Source organism: Achroia grisella, unplaced genomic scaffold (assembly GCF_030625045.1).
Source record: "Achroia grisella isolate CSIRO2021 unplaced genomic scaffold, CSIRO_AGI_Agris_v1 utg402, whole genome shotgun sequence".
Classification (NCBI taxonomy): Eukaryota; Metazoa; Arthropoda; class Insecta; order Lepidoptera; family Pyralidae; genus Achroia; species Achroia grisella.
The window spans coordinates 4,827,947-4,843,012 of NW_026712841.1; the positions used below are offsets into that span (position 1 = coordinate 4,827,947).

Below are 15,066 nucleotides of genomic sequence, written 5' to 3' on the forward strand. Positions count from 1 at the left end.
TAATTTCAATAAATACATATAGGTACACTCTTTATCTATATTATATTATTTGTATACATGGATTTCTTCACCATCATATATACAACATTTGTGACCATATAATAATAAATAATATAGCAACCTAAATACAATAATGTATTATAACAAAACATACATATTTATAGAAATCTACTCTAAAGTTTTAAATTTAAAGTTTATTTCCAACAATTTATGATTATTGAGTTCATCAGTATTGTATTAAGATTGCATACATATATGAAAATAGTACCATATGTAATAATACACCTTTGGCGCAGAACTGAATAATAAATAATGTATTCAGTTAGAATGGCATATAGAATCTTATTATTAAGCTTACCTGCAAATATCATAGATAAAACTGTATTTTATTAATTTGTAATTCTGTAATTTGCGTTTCCTACATTTAAATAACTTAAATATCATATTGTTGCCATCATTTGAAAACTCAAACAATAACAAATACTGTGAATAAAACCAAATATCACATGTGACCATATGGTTACATCATAAAATAAAATAAAATCATACTCAATAGTCTATGATTAGGATTCTTTTTGTAAAATAGTCCTTCTGAGTTCAAATTTGCAATAACACTCCACCTATACGCGACATTAAAATCAGAAGCAATCTTGGAGCAGTGGTGGGATGCCTCTTGGAACAGCTTCCTAGATCACCTAGTGTATGGCGAAATGGAGACCGATTTTACATAATACTGGCCAATGCGATTCTATCTCCACCATCACAGCTCCGATATTGTCTCTGATTTTAGTGTCGTCTGTTGGCGGTTTAAATTGTAAACTTGATCTCTGGCGCTTACTTGACCAGTATCGAGTCTTCTTATACACTAAATACATTATATTTTTACATATCCTATACACAAATAAGACATTTCCAAATACATATACACAGTCCTTTAAATTGTACTGGTGAAAGTAAAACCACAAGAATACATATTGGTAAAATCTATAGAAATTATTCATAACACGATTCACAACTTCACATCCATGCACTAATTTATTGTAGTAGGTATCAAAGAGGTATAAATGTTGGTCGGGTTTCAGAATATGTTTACTGTTGGATAAACTAGTCCTTGCCTGAACTTCGTCCACTTATTGATCGGGATATCATGTAATCAATGCGTTAGCAATCCCAAAGATTACCTAGTTGGAAAAAAAATATGATAACAGCATAAGGCATGATGGCGAAACAAACAAATGCACTTTCTCTTATAAAATGTAAGTTAAAAATATTTCTAACATTAACACGAGGCAGTGAGATTGTATTAGAAAAATAGCGAAAAAGATCCGCGATGCATATTTGGATTTTTTATATAAGCTCTAAGGTTTCAATAATAGCAAACTTCTCCAAAAACCTGTGTAATAGGCTAATCTAACATCAAATAATTAAATCCCTGTATATTAAACGTGTCAGGATAGAAACTGTACTCAATTTAGAAATCATTCAGATAAAGTTGCCTACATATATGCAATTGCATGTACCTATATACAGTAATGTATAGGCAATTTTATATTATAGACTTATAGAATAACAATAGAGTATGTGTAAGTACAAACTAACAGCGGAACTAGTGTCTATTTGACGGCATCACCAAAATTACGAATAGTAATTCTTTATGGTCTTCGTCTTATAATCTTTTCAAGAATATTTTTTAATTATTTTAATAATACAAACAATTATAATTGATTCAGTATATAGAATACATAGAATTACAAATTACAAAAATTAGGCCACAACTTAATAATACATGTAATTTAAAAAAAAGTATAAAATATGACAACATCAATTATGATCGACAAGTTATAACATATTTCTGGTATTATAAATAAATTTTAATAAAATACTGAGATATATTTTAAGTAAAAATTAAATTAATATTTTTATATTCTGCAAAACGTATTTCAACTTTATGATACGCCTTCTCAGGATTCAATCCTAATTAAACAGTAATTAGCCCTTAATACAGTATGAAAACTTACTTATAATGTCTTAATAGAAAAAAGATTTATTTATGTTTAAACTCAAATACATCATTCAAAGAAATAAGCTTAACACTCCATTCATACTTTCTTCCTTAAACATTTATTACACGTATAATATTTTTATGTATAAGAACCTGCTTGCTGTAATACTATTATTTTTAATACAAAGAAGTTCTACAATAAATTTAATGAGCTATCAACATGAATGTGCCGTGAAGCACCGAATATATTAGAAAATGGAATGTTACAGGTTAATTTATAAAAAACAATTAATATTACTTAGTAACTATTATTAGTGGTCGGTCAGTCGGCGAAATTCGACCATAATAAAAAAATATATTTCAATTAGTCATAACATATGCGTGTGTGTATCAAATGCATGGTAGTGTGTGTAATATTTTTTTTAGTAATTAAATGTATTTGTACGCTTAATTTAAAAAAAAAGCAGTCAAAAATAAAAAAAATCTAAAAGGAGTGCACTTTTTTTATATAGACTATAAGTTTGCGAAATATCATACTCCTTTGTCCGTGCAATTTTCATAAAAGGAGGTACAATCTTTATGCAAACAATTTGAAAGCCATTAGTGGCTTTGTAAATATAACCATAGGGACGAAAATATTAAGACTGAACCAATGCTGTCACTAGCACAAAACTTGCAAATATACCATACGTGTAAAAAATAGTATCACTGTTTAATACAATAATAATTATGTTCTAAGTGACGCAATTCTAAATATAGACTCGATTGTAAATCTCGCCCTAATTACGCCCACAGTGTGAAGTAGGTAACATGGTATTTGTTCATTTAGAGATATACTAGTATAGTATAATTACTGTGTTGTCTCGATAACATTCTGTGTGGAACCTAATTTTATTATGAATAAAATTCGTTTTATTCGTCATACTATAGTAGTTATGTATATGAACATTTAAACATGGTGGCGTCGGTGGTCTACTGGAGTAGTTCTCTACCTTAGATCCGATAGTGAGGGGTGAGAATCCTCTCTCAGGATAATAACATGTGTACGTGATATTTTGTATATACATTGCATATGTATTTTTATCAGTTGTCTAGTACCCATAGTAAAATATTTGCTTAATTGGGACTAGATTATTACTGTTAAAAACTGCATATAATGTATGTGAAAATTGGGATATTTATAATTATAAATTAATGAATATACTCCTAGCATCGGTGCATAAATAAACTATAATTAAAAACTTATATAAAATATTAATAACAGTATTTAAAAGACTACACTAAATCATGGCGTCGAGAGAGCAAATTAGTAAATAATTCATAAGGTACGTCACAAGTTAAAGGCTTGGGGTGGGCAAAGTGTGGCGATAAAAAGGGATCTAATGAGTTACTTGTTGTAGTTAATGTTCGTGTGAAAATCAGGAAATCTTGGATCCACCCCCACACTCCTGGGAGGCGTCTTAGATTTTGTGGCACAACAAATTTTATTACATTTCTATTTATACAAATATATGTAATAAAACATGAAATTATAACTATCAAAATGTTTCCAGTTGAGACAGGGGGGAAAGGTAAATATTACTGAAATTAGTGTAACGTAATTCATGGATATTAGACCTTAACGGTATGCTTTAGAAGATAATATAGTCGACGAAATGTCGCGGATAGGAATCTCAGATTTTGTGATTATCATATTTTATTACATTTATATATTAAAACATGAAATTTTAACTATAAAAATGTTACCGATGGTAATGTTATGATGTTAATGTTATAGATGTGACAGGAAGGAGGTAAAATGACTGAAATTATTGTAACATAATTTTTGAATAGTCCCTAATGGTATACTTTGGAAATAGGCCCTAATAATCGAGACGAAATATCGCATATTCAATGACAATCTAAAATTCGGATTATTATAGCATTCATTCCAAACACTGCATATAAACATGTTTTATCCTGTAACGTATATTGGCGTATTTAATAATACAGTTATGATAGTGCAATACGAAAATGGCAGTCTTATTAGTCTTATTTTTAAACTTAATCTACAGATTGGTGTATAAGCACGCACCATTATAATTACTTTGTAACATACGTCACTCAGTTAGGTCCATTATATAAAGCTGAAAAACTAATGCAGGAAATCACGCTATGATGTATCACTGTTCTTTTTATATAATTCCAATGCCTTTCCTTTTTTTGGACTATTGTAATTAATTGTTAAAAGTTAAATTAATTAACTCCTTTTCCAATATATAAATGTGAAGAATAAATTTAAAACATTCATACAAAATCGTAACCGTTTGTACAAAATTATCTTGAACTTTGCCTATTTAGCTTTCCCAATTCAAATTTATGAGCTCTAACTTTGGTCTTTCTACTCACCCTATATACTTCCAGTTCAATCACAACGTATGTGGCTTGCATTATTAATAAAATTGTAGTAAAGCTTGATTATGGAACTCAGTTGCTATCTATTACTGTTTCAAACATTTTTATATGAAGATTGAATACTGTTAGTAACAAACATATACCGCCCATTTTAAATGTAACGAAATAAGATAATTCATGCTCGGAAAACCTAGATTAATGGCCAACAACTCCAATATGTCTAAGAGCTATTGGTTTGTAAACCACCAAAATTAGTTAGTTCTTCCATAAATGAATATATCATTATAACTAACTAAAATTATTCAGATATTGGAGGTAAGTCTACACACAATGAGATAGAACGAGACAGCGTGTACGATGTCTCAAATCTTTAAGACACAAACTGCAGGCCAATAATATTATCTAGTTATAAAGAAATAAAGATCATCTTACTTTGGTAAAATAGGAGTGCATATGATCTCGTTTGCCACTTATCTATGCAGGGGCGGATCGTGAATTTGTGGGGCTATTCAACTAGACTCTAACTATTACTCAACTAAAAATATACACCGACCAAAAACAAGTGACCACTCAAACAAATTCCTCGTTCCTTTCGATAGATGCGCACTTGCATAGGTTGGTTGATCTCAGGGTTGCCAAACTTATGATAGGTTTTTAAACATTCTAGATACTTTTTAAAATTCTAAATATCGTTTCAGTGGTGACTGGGGGCCCTTTGTGTCTGCAGCCCAAAAAGCCCTTAAGTAGATCCGCCCCGGTATCTAAGCGTAGGATCATAAGTTTATGGTGGATGTCAATATTAATAATGCACACTAAGAGAAATTTTGAGTGTAAACATCGGTTTCAAATTTTTTTATATGTAAGATACATATATCAATTGGTCATAATTTCTTCTACGCATTTCTCACGTGTATAGTAAAATCACAAACGCCCTTCATCAATCAAATAATTAATGCTCTAATAATATTAATAAGAATATTTCTCAAAATATAAAAATAGACCTAATTTATACATTTACAAATAATAAAAGCTATAAATTTCCAAATTATAAAGGCATTGTGTAATTTTCTCACCATAAACTTGCAAATGATAAAAAACTATACAATTTTTGGGCCATATATTAACAATACTATATAAAAAAGTATGCAGTTTTTCTGTCATAAACAACATTTACAAATGATAAAAAAGTGAGTAATCCTTCCGCCATAGACTAAATAGACCGTGGTTACTTATCATTAATGACTTGTGGCTTTCCATCTCCGTAGTACTGATGAGCGATGTCGAACAGCTCCCTTCTTAGCACCTGAGCCTGAGATCGCAATTGTTGTTCGCGTGTTCTAATCGCTCTGTATTGTTCTTCGCGTTCTTCTGTGTGCTGCTCAATCAGCCACCGGAGGTACAGTTCTGACAACAATTCATAAATTGTTATTACTCATCTATTCGCTCACACTAATCTGGATTTTATCAATGATTAAATACTAGTTAATCCCGCGACCTCGTTTGCTTTCTATTTAGATAAAGGATAAGTCTATGTTCGTCCGCGTGTTACAATTTATCCTCCTACCAAATCGTAATAATATCTATTTCGCCGAATATTTGTAAAAAACAGACAGATACACTTTTCAACTTAATAATATTATTAAAGATAAAGAATAATGCAAGTGTTGGAGAAACCTGATGACGCATTAAAAAAATAAATCTCACCCCACTACCTGAAAGGATTTCGGGACAAAAAGTAGGTTACTTTTTATAGCCGCCTCTAATAGATTTAGAGGTAGATACAGTTCTATCCGGAATTATATATTTATATCAACCTTCATCACCAATAACACAAGGTAGTAAACCAACCAAGGTCACTACGCTCTTAACTAGCTAGACTTATTAACTTAATAAAAGAACATTTAAATGGGCTTACCTTCCCATATGACGTAGCTCATTGGAGCTACCGAGGGCCATATGACGGTTGGCGTGGGGTCGTACAGCGGGTTTATGTACGTTGTGAGCTCGTCGGGTTGGTTCACCCACGACCACACGCTGGTGGTCTGAGTGTACACGCCGCGGGACTCGCGCTCTTGTTCATTGTCGCACAAGAAAGTACCTGATTGTTGACATATTATAACATATCACTAATATTATAATCGCGGAAGTTTGTGAGTATGGATTGATGGATGGATGTTTGTCAGAAAATTAAATAACCTTGTTTATGACATATTAGTCTCCTGGACTAATAACAATAATAAATGTATAGTATAATCTTAGTCCCTGGACACACATAGCCCTGCTATTAACCATTTATTTGCGATTTCAGTAAGGTAATGTGGTATGTTTCGCTCAATTATTTTTTCTAAATATTTATTTAAACAATATATATATGGGTCTGTGATTATGACTTGCCCTATCAATGTGCATTATACAATATGTATATTATAATAAAAAAATACTTACCAAATTGACTAGCATAGGAATGCTCGAACAGCGTAATGAGGAACGACTGGCGGTACTCGAAACTGCAGGGGAACTGTTCGAGGAACTGCCTCACGCAGTCTAAGAATAAGGGGAACGTAGGGGCCGTACGTGAAGAGTGATGGGACTGGTGCGAACTGTACGCGCCGCCACGTAGCCTCGACCCGAACGGGTGGCCAGCCTGCAGCCACTCTCGCTCTATTAGCGCTTGTAATCTGGTTGAAGATTATTAAACGACATGAATGTTTATAATAAGGGTTCATGGTATAGGTACATTTGGTTGTTCAAAATGTGTGACATACTATTTGTGTGTGTGTGTGTAGTGTTGGAGGAGTCACAGATTCGAAAAACTACCTCCCATCGTGGAATCATCTATTATTATTATTAAATATAGTGTATATAATACAGGTTCTATGTTTATGGATATATTTTAAACAAAAAAAGATAAAATTTCATCAAAGTGATGAAATTTTTCTTTTTTTGTTACACCCCTAAGAGATAAGGGTGGCCCATGCCAATTCTATTTTTAATGGCGATATTAATTTATATGAAAAACAACATTTGCCGGGTCAAACAGTAGAAATATAAAACTATATCTCTATATTAGTTTATGTAATTCAACCGAACACATCTTACCCTCTTATAGTTCTGCAGTCGGGATTCAGTATGATTTGCACCAAGGAACACACAAGTAGAGTGGCATCTTCGCCACGAGTGCCGTGAATCAATACGGGCTCTGCTTTCTGTGAATATACAATTTTACTAGTTAACTAATGATTCTCACAACTTCGAATATTCACGCTAAGCTAAAAAGATCTTGTAATAAGGGTATTTTTGTGAAAACATACATAATAAATGAATTTATGATATTCAAAACTCAAACTTTAATGCAATCCAATTGTTAATGAAAGTGCTGCAAACCGTATATTTTGTTGTCATCTATATCTACTATGTGTTTAATTTACCATCAACTCATGTTTGCTGCAATATTTTATATTATTATTATTTCTTAAACTTAAAAATATATTATTATTATTATTATTATAAAAGGTTTATTATTTCTTTAATTAATTTAATGTCTAAGACTTCAGCACCAAATAGAAATGCTATATTTGAATTAATCCTGCTAGCACAACCAACAGTTTTGTTAATTTCAGATATTATATCAATAAATATCGCCATTTTTTCTTTATAAAAAACTTGGATAGGTTGCAATGTTCGTAATTCATTATAACAAATCTCATCAGTTTTTTTTATATTTCGAAATTCTTTTATTTGGTAGAATAGTTTTAACGCCAATTTTTTCAGCAATTCTTTAAAGACTTATGTCGAATATTTAATAGAATTTTCCCTCATTTTTCGTAAAGTAGTAAGCAGACAAATAAAAATTAATAAGATTTTTTTTTAACTCAATTCTCTCAGATCAACAAAAAAAAGTTAAGACAAAAATTGGAAAATATAGGCCAAGTAACATATTGATCTTACACGATCAACTCTTCTACCAAATAAAAGAAATACGAAATATAAAAAAACACTGAGGAGATTTGTAATAATGAGTGTGGTTTTTATAAAAACCCAAACTTAAAACTTGAATACCGTAACCAAACTATGTGCTCTTAAAATAATTGACTACAGGCGGCACCTCGCTAGCGTAATTCAGCGCTCTAGGTCTGTTTGATCGAAAACACAGAACAGAGAAATCAGTAGAAACAGCATAAGAAACTACTTCGAAAGTGGTTTTCGTTAGTTACTAATAGTTTCTTATAACAATATATTTTTCAACACAAAAATGACACTTAAAATAAACTACTGAAACCAACAATTAAAAATTAGTTTTTAGAAAGATAAGAAAGGAAGTAAATGACGCAATGACTGCAAACAGGGATGAATGGAAGCGAAAAACATATTACGCCGACCCCAAATAAATGGGATAAGGAAGAAGCAGATGATGATGATGATGATGACCAACAATTAAAAATTAACCACGTAGTAAATAAATAACTAGGGGATTGGTGTAATATATTTGTTACTTGTTTCTTTAAATTGATTACAAATGAAGTTTATTTGAATACAAATTATTTCTAAGATAAGAGAATGACCACTAATAGTACAATAATATACATAATACACTATACATACTTGGTGTATGTGCTGAGCAATGATGCAGGCAGTGTGTAGTGAGTTCCGCACGCTCTCCGGCCAACCGCTCGACTCCAGCTTTGATACCCATTTATCACTTGATATTTCGCGGTCATTGCACGCTGAAACATATGTTTCAGATTTATTATTATAATTATTATAATAAACCTGGACAATACACACAGCGTCATCTAGTCCCAAGTTAAGCAGAGTAATGGGTACTAGACAATTGATATAAATATTTATATTTTTTTTCTTGTAAATACATACATAATATGCAAAGATAATACCCAGATCCAGATATATATAAACAATCCTACTTATGAATACAAATGTTTGTGCCATGTGAGGAATCAAATTCACGACCATCGGAAGTAAAGCAGTGTGGTAAACCGCTAGACCACCGAAGTTGTCATATAATTATATAATTTTATCCCTCCTGCCAAAGCAATTCAATCTCTAATTACGAGTATGTCCTGCCGAGAAATGTGTGGCGAAATTACCATTGATCATTGGTGCGTGGTGCTATTTATGTCTATAGGTGTCGTTTAGCACTTAGCATAATCATTAAGATGGCATCTAGTTTGCCGTATTAGTTGCATAAAAAAAACTTACAATTGGATAAAATTAACTGGATAAATTATTGCTTACAATGTAATTCATGACGACTATCCTATATCTAATATAATATCTTATCTAATTATAGAATTATTTAATTTTAAACTTTAAAAATTAACTGGATGGATTGAAGCCCATAAACTATCTCATGACCACTGACTTTTTTTTACCAGAAGCATCACTACATCATAATCAAGAGTTAACATAAATGTTAATAAAAAACTATAATACTTTGTAAAAGTGTAAACATATCTAAAATATATCATACCTTCAATTAATTTAGAAAAACTATCTAAGAGTTGTTGTTGGTTATCTACTTCATCCATTGATCTATTGTAGATTTTCCACTGGGAATAATTGGCGTTACTTTCCGTGCCACCGCCTGCAAGAAAGTTATGTTTAATTAGTATAAATTTTTTGTAGAAAAGAAACTACCACTAAACCTTAATTTTGCCGCTCCTTCGGAATGTAGATTTAGTCAAGAAGAATGAGCAAGAAACTCGCCTCTTGCTCTTTTAAACAAACCTAATAGATAAGAGAGTATATGTGAATACAAACTATCAAATAGCAAGAAATTATAACTGCCAAAGTAAGAAATATTCAATTGGTTGTGTAATATAATAAATGAGTCATACTTATAAAAGAAGATCAGTTTACGAGTAGCACCCATTACGATGAATTAGCCAGCCATTGTTACGCTTAATATATGGGCGAGGATAAAAGTGACAATACCACAAAATTAACAAAGAACTATCTAAGATAAAACCCCTGAAAATAATATAACAAACTAATACATATTATTAATTTATGTTTAAGCCATGTACCTTTATTCTGTTGCTGTGAAATAGAATTAGAACTACGTAAATCATATATAACGCCCTTAGTGCCGACAGCGACGACTGTATTCAGTATCGCCTCATCTGGTCTACAGCGCCGGTGTTTCGGGCCGTAAAGTGGCTGCCCAGCGCGTAGTAATACTGCCTAGAATTGAAAAATAAAATAAACATTGTAGTTGTACTCAAAGATACAATACAATATATGAGACCCTATTTACAACAAAGTAAGATAAATAAATTTCCTATTTCTTTTAACAGAAATATTTTTATAACTATGTATGTGTCACTGGGAGATGCAGGTTTCAACTCTCGCAGTGTGAGGCGAGATACTGGGGTCGATATATTATACACACCCTGACGAAGACTCCCAGGAGAAGTCAACCAAAGACAACAATACAACAAGTTCATTAAATTCCCGTACATAGTTATAAAAATAGTACAAAAAAATATACGTTCTAAAAATATAATTATCTATTAAACTATTACACACCCTAACTGCATTCATATCAAATTATATGTTAGGCTAAGGTAAGTTAGGGAAAATACACTACAGCAATAGTAATATATAGAAGAAATATTATATAAGTATATATTAAATAAAATAGCTATTAAAGTTCTTTGAAAAGTATAGGCTACATTTAGTTGTTGGGAGCAAAGTACTATTGCATTATGAAAATCTTATATATAATATACTTGCAAAGAGTAAATAGCTTCCAGGTTCTAAGTGGTTATATACCCTCTGATAAGCTTTATCATCTTTATCATTCCAAATACATAAAAAAAGATTCCATGGCTGCCAAAGCAAATTAGTAGCTACAACGTAACACCAATTAAAAAACAAATTTACCCCATTATTATGCCTATACGAAAGAACGGGGAAACGCCCCCCTTGCCGAAATGTGGCCGCTGCAATGAGAGTGTCATCATCAATGCATTTCGGTACCACTACAGATTTACCATAGCCAGGGCACACTGTATAGTTTTGATTGCAGCGAGACACTCTCCACTCTTCTGTAGCCAGGATTTTTGTAAATTCGCCTTCTAAACTGTAACATACAAATTGTTATTTTTAAATAATACTCAGAATCAAAGTAAGACTATTTTTAGTAGGTAAAAATGATATTGTGCATCTTTTTCAATTCTTCAAATGAGAACCGCCTTCCTTAGCCTTACCCTTTCTATATTTTGTGATTTTCAATGACTAAAAACCCCTCATATTCTTCTTCTCTCATTAACGACAAAAAATGTATTTTAATTTTTATTCATATATTGTATATATTAACAGTTATGTAAAATAACTTTATAGTACAGTAACATGTGACGAGATTTAATATATATGAACTATATTTGAATGCTGTATAAAATAGTAGATATAGTAGGCTAGGAAATAGATAGTACAAATAATACATTGTGGTACTATGCACAAAACTAGGAACCTAGTCTTCTTCTTATAAATACATTTATAACATGTATAAACAACAATAATACTACACAATGGTGTCACATCTTACAATTTACATTACATAACTATACAAAAACAATTTACAGCAGTTTTATTTTATAATAAATATATAACTGTATTATTGACATAATCTTTTTCCTAAAATTTATTTCCTTAATCAAAAGTACTATATTGCATTCTGAAGTTCTGTTAAGATAAATAACTCAATATTAAAACTATAAACAGGAAAAATAAGACACATCTTGTGATTATTTGGTTCACTTGGTGACTTGCTATTGTTGAACTGAATAAGGAACATACTCATGCAGCAATATATTTATATATTTCTCAGTTAATGTCTTAATTAAACTTTTATTAGCAGCATCACATAAAAATATTAATATATATGTAGTTCTATTCATGTATGGAGGTAACACCATATAGTTTTTTTTTACTTAGTTTGAAAGCTAAGTAAAAAAAACTAATAAGCATATAATGAAAACTTTGAAATTTCATATACTTCTTCCACCACATATAACTGGAAATACACTGGCACTATACTTTCTTAGTAGTATTTCAATCTATAAAATATAAATTTACCTATAAAGTGAATAACCATTCTCCATAATAGGATGCATATGTCTATAAAAGAATGGATAGAATAGTCCAGGGTCTTGTAAATTAGATAAATTCTCCAATGTTTGTGCAACAAGATTCAACTCGTTACTGGCAGCAATGTCCAACTGAAATATCCTGAGGTCCTTGCATTTTAGGAACAGTGAGCCTCCTTGCATCACACCACTACTTGGTTTATTTTCTTTCTTCTCTATGCTATCTATATTTTTGTGGAGAAGCTGGAATTAAATATAAATTTCCATATATGTCTTCTATACTAATATAAATATTTCATGAATTTATTACCAAATATAATAAACATTTCATACAATACTAAGCATGAATTATGCTAACAAACACCACTAAATAATTAGTAATAAATTTTTAAAAAGTATGCTTAATGACTTATATCTAGTGAATGCACTAAAACATAAAACACACTTATTTATTGTTGTATTACTTACTATACTTATATAAAAAAAACCAGTGCATTATATATTCTTTTTAATTTTTGTACACATTTGTTACATTCAATTATTATTAAACTTTGTAATTCCTTCCGGTTATAATAATATACTAATAACAAAAAAATATATATTTACATATTATAATAACTGTAGTATTATGTGATATTTAATTATTTATTAGATAAAAAGTCTAAAACATAAATCATAGAAGAATTTAATATAACATACAGTTTGTAAGAAAGTTTAGTAAGAAAAGTTAGAATACATAGAACACTTACCCATAGTTCGCGTACGCCTTCTTTCCTAGAGCTCAAAATAAGGTGATGCCCTGTAATACACACTGTACCATCAACGTTTTCATGATGTGGATATTTTAATATCACTCCATCTAGTTTGTTTATTAATATCAGTTCAATGAATTCCATATCATTGCCTTATGGTTAATATATTTTACTTATAACACACAAGGTACTGACATTGGATAAAATTAAAAATTATGTATATTTAATAATAATGTATTATAGGTATTTAAAGCAAAAAGTCTTCTGATATTCAATCAGACTTCAGACATTTCAGAATTTTGACATATTAACAAATTAATATGTCAATTTTGAGACTTGACAGCTATCAATAGTGTTGTGATTACAAAGAATGTAGTCATGATCACATTAAAACTGAAAACACCAGACAAATATCTATCTAGGTGGACTATTAGTTAAAACAGTTAATATATGTTGTGGAGTCATATTAAGGGGGTCTTCCTATGTTATGGGTTGAAAAAATCGATTTTTTTTTTTTTTCATAAATTGCTCCCTTAACATGTCTAGAATACGGTAGTAAAGCGATTTTAGAAAATTCGAAGTCGTTTTAAAGATACAGCAGGTAAAAGAAAGAGCGGTTCGGAGCGGTGAGTTGGCAGTTAGAGACCGGGCATATTGTGTACCGTCGGCTTTATACCTGGCCTCCCTTTTATTAATATATTTGTTTATACAAGTTTAGACACGTTTCTACAGACTTAAACAGAAATTTCTATTGTTATAATATTTTACCGAAGTTATTTTAGTCTTGGTTGAACTTCGAAGAGAGCAACAGCTACAATTTTTTTTTTTTTCATAATGAGTGGACGGAAAGGAAGTACGAGTGGAAATGTTCATCCTGGTCGTAGTAAAAAAAGAAAGTTTAGTGGAAACCGTTTTACCCACCAAAATGATACGGTATTTACATCAGCTTCGGCCAAAAAACTTAAAAATAACATGAACATGAATGTTCCCATCGCTTCGAATTTCGCATATTGCATTTTGGAGTTTGTTTCTGTATTTGCTGCAATCTCTGAAATAGTTATATGTAAAACTTGTAAAAGTGACGTGTCTATTTCGCGATCAAGTTTCCGAGGCCTAGGCTTTAAAATTATCTTCATTCTGGTCCCAAAGTTGTTGAAATTGCTAGCTACTTAGCAGTTATTATCTTTAATGAAGGTTTTCAAGGTATTTAAAAAGTTATGTCGATTATGGGATGCCCTGTTGGTCGTGAAGCCCAAGCGTATGTTGAGAAACGGGATGAAAAGCGAATCTTACGCTCTGAGCGGCGCGTAAGTGATGTCGTTAAACAAGCCAGGATTGACTCAAGAGCTGGAAAATCTGCTTTAAAAGAGTTTCACGAGGAAGAGGAAGGAATACTCTATGGACCAGGCATCGCCGATTGAGAGTAAGTTGATATTTTAATAGTTTTTAACGGACTTGAAACTTTAAACGCGTTTTTCTCAAAACTGTGTTTTTCAAACTTTCCTCTATTGTATCTCAGAAACGGCTGGACCGAATTACTTGAAATTTACAGGGCACACTCAATATATGTAAACGCATGGAATGAACTATTATCAATCGAAAATTTTCAAAACTTCGATTTTTTTATAGCAAAAAACAAAAAAAAAAAACGCCTAATTTGCAACTTTTATTTCAAATGTCTATCAAAAATCCAATTTTTTTTATATTCATTTGATTATAGGTCATTCCGTGCTTTTAAGCCTACAAATTAAAACGCCGTTTTTTTTTTTTTCAGATAAGCCGATCAGCCGGAATCGTGGAGGAAGTGGGA

General features: G+C 31.1%; 1 protein-coding gene across 1 annotated transcript; it reads right to left on the reverse strand.

The window, feature by feature from the left end:
- Positions 1–5,131: 5,131 nt before the first annotated feature.
- Positions 5,132–13,520, reverse strand: LOC131844363 (myotubularin-related protein 9). The gene is made up of 10 exons (XM_059193227.1): positions 13,254–13,520; positions 12,494–12,747; positions 11,300–11,498; positions 10,441–10,597; positions 9,885–9,998; positions 8,999–9,120; positions 7,496–7,602; positions 6,842–7,074; positions 6,312–6,494; positions 5,132–5,800 (listed from the first exon to the last, which is right to left on the reverse strand). Exons 1-10 carry the CDS (start codon positions 13,398–13,400, stop codon positions 5,622–5,624), a joined length of 1,695 nt encoding a protein of 564 aa, XP_059049210.1. The 5' UTR covers positions 13,401–13,520; the 3' UTR covers positions 5,132–5,621.
- Between the last annotated feature and the right edge of the window lie 1,546 nt (positions 13,521–15,066).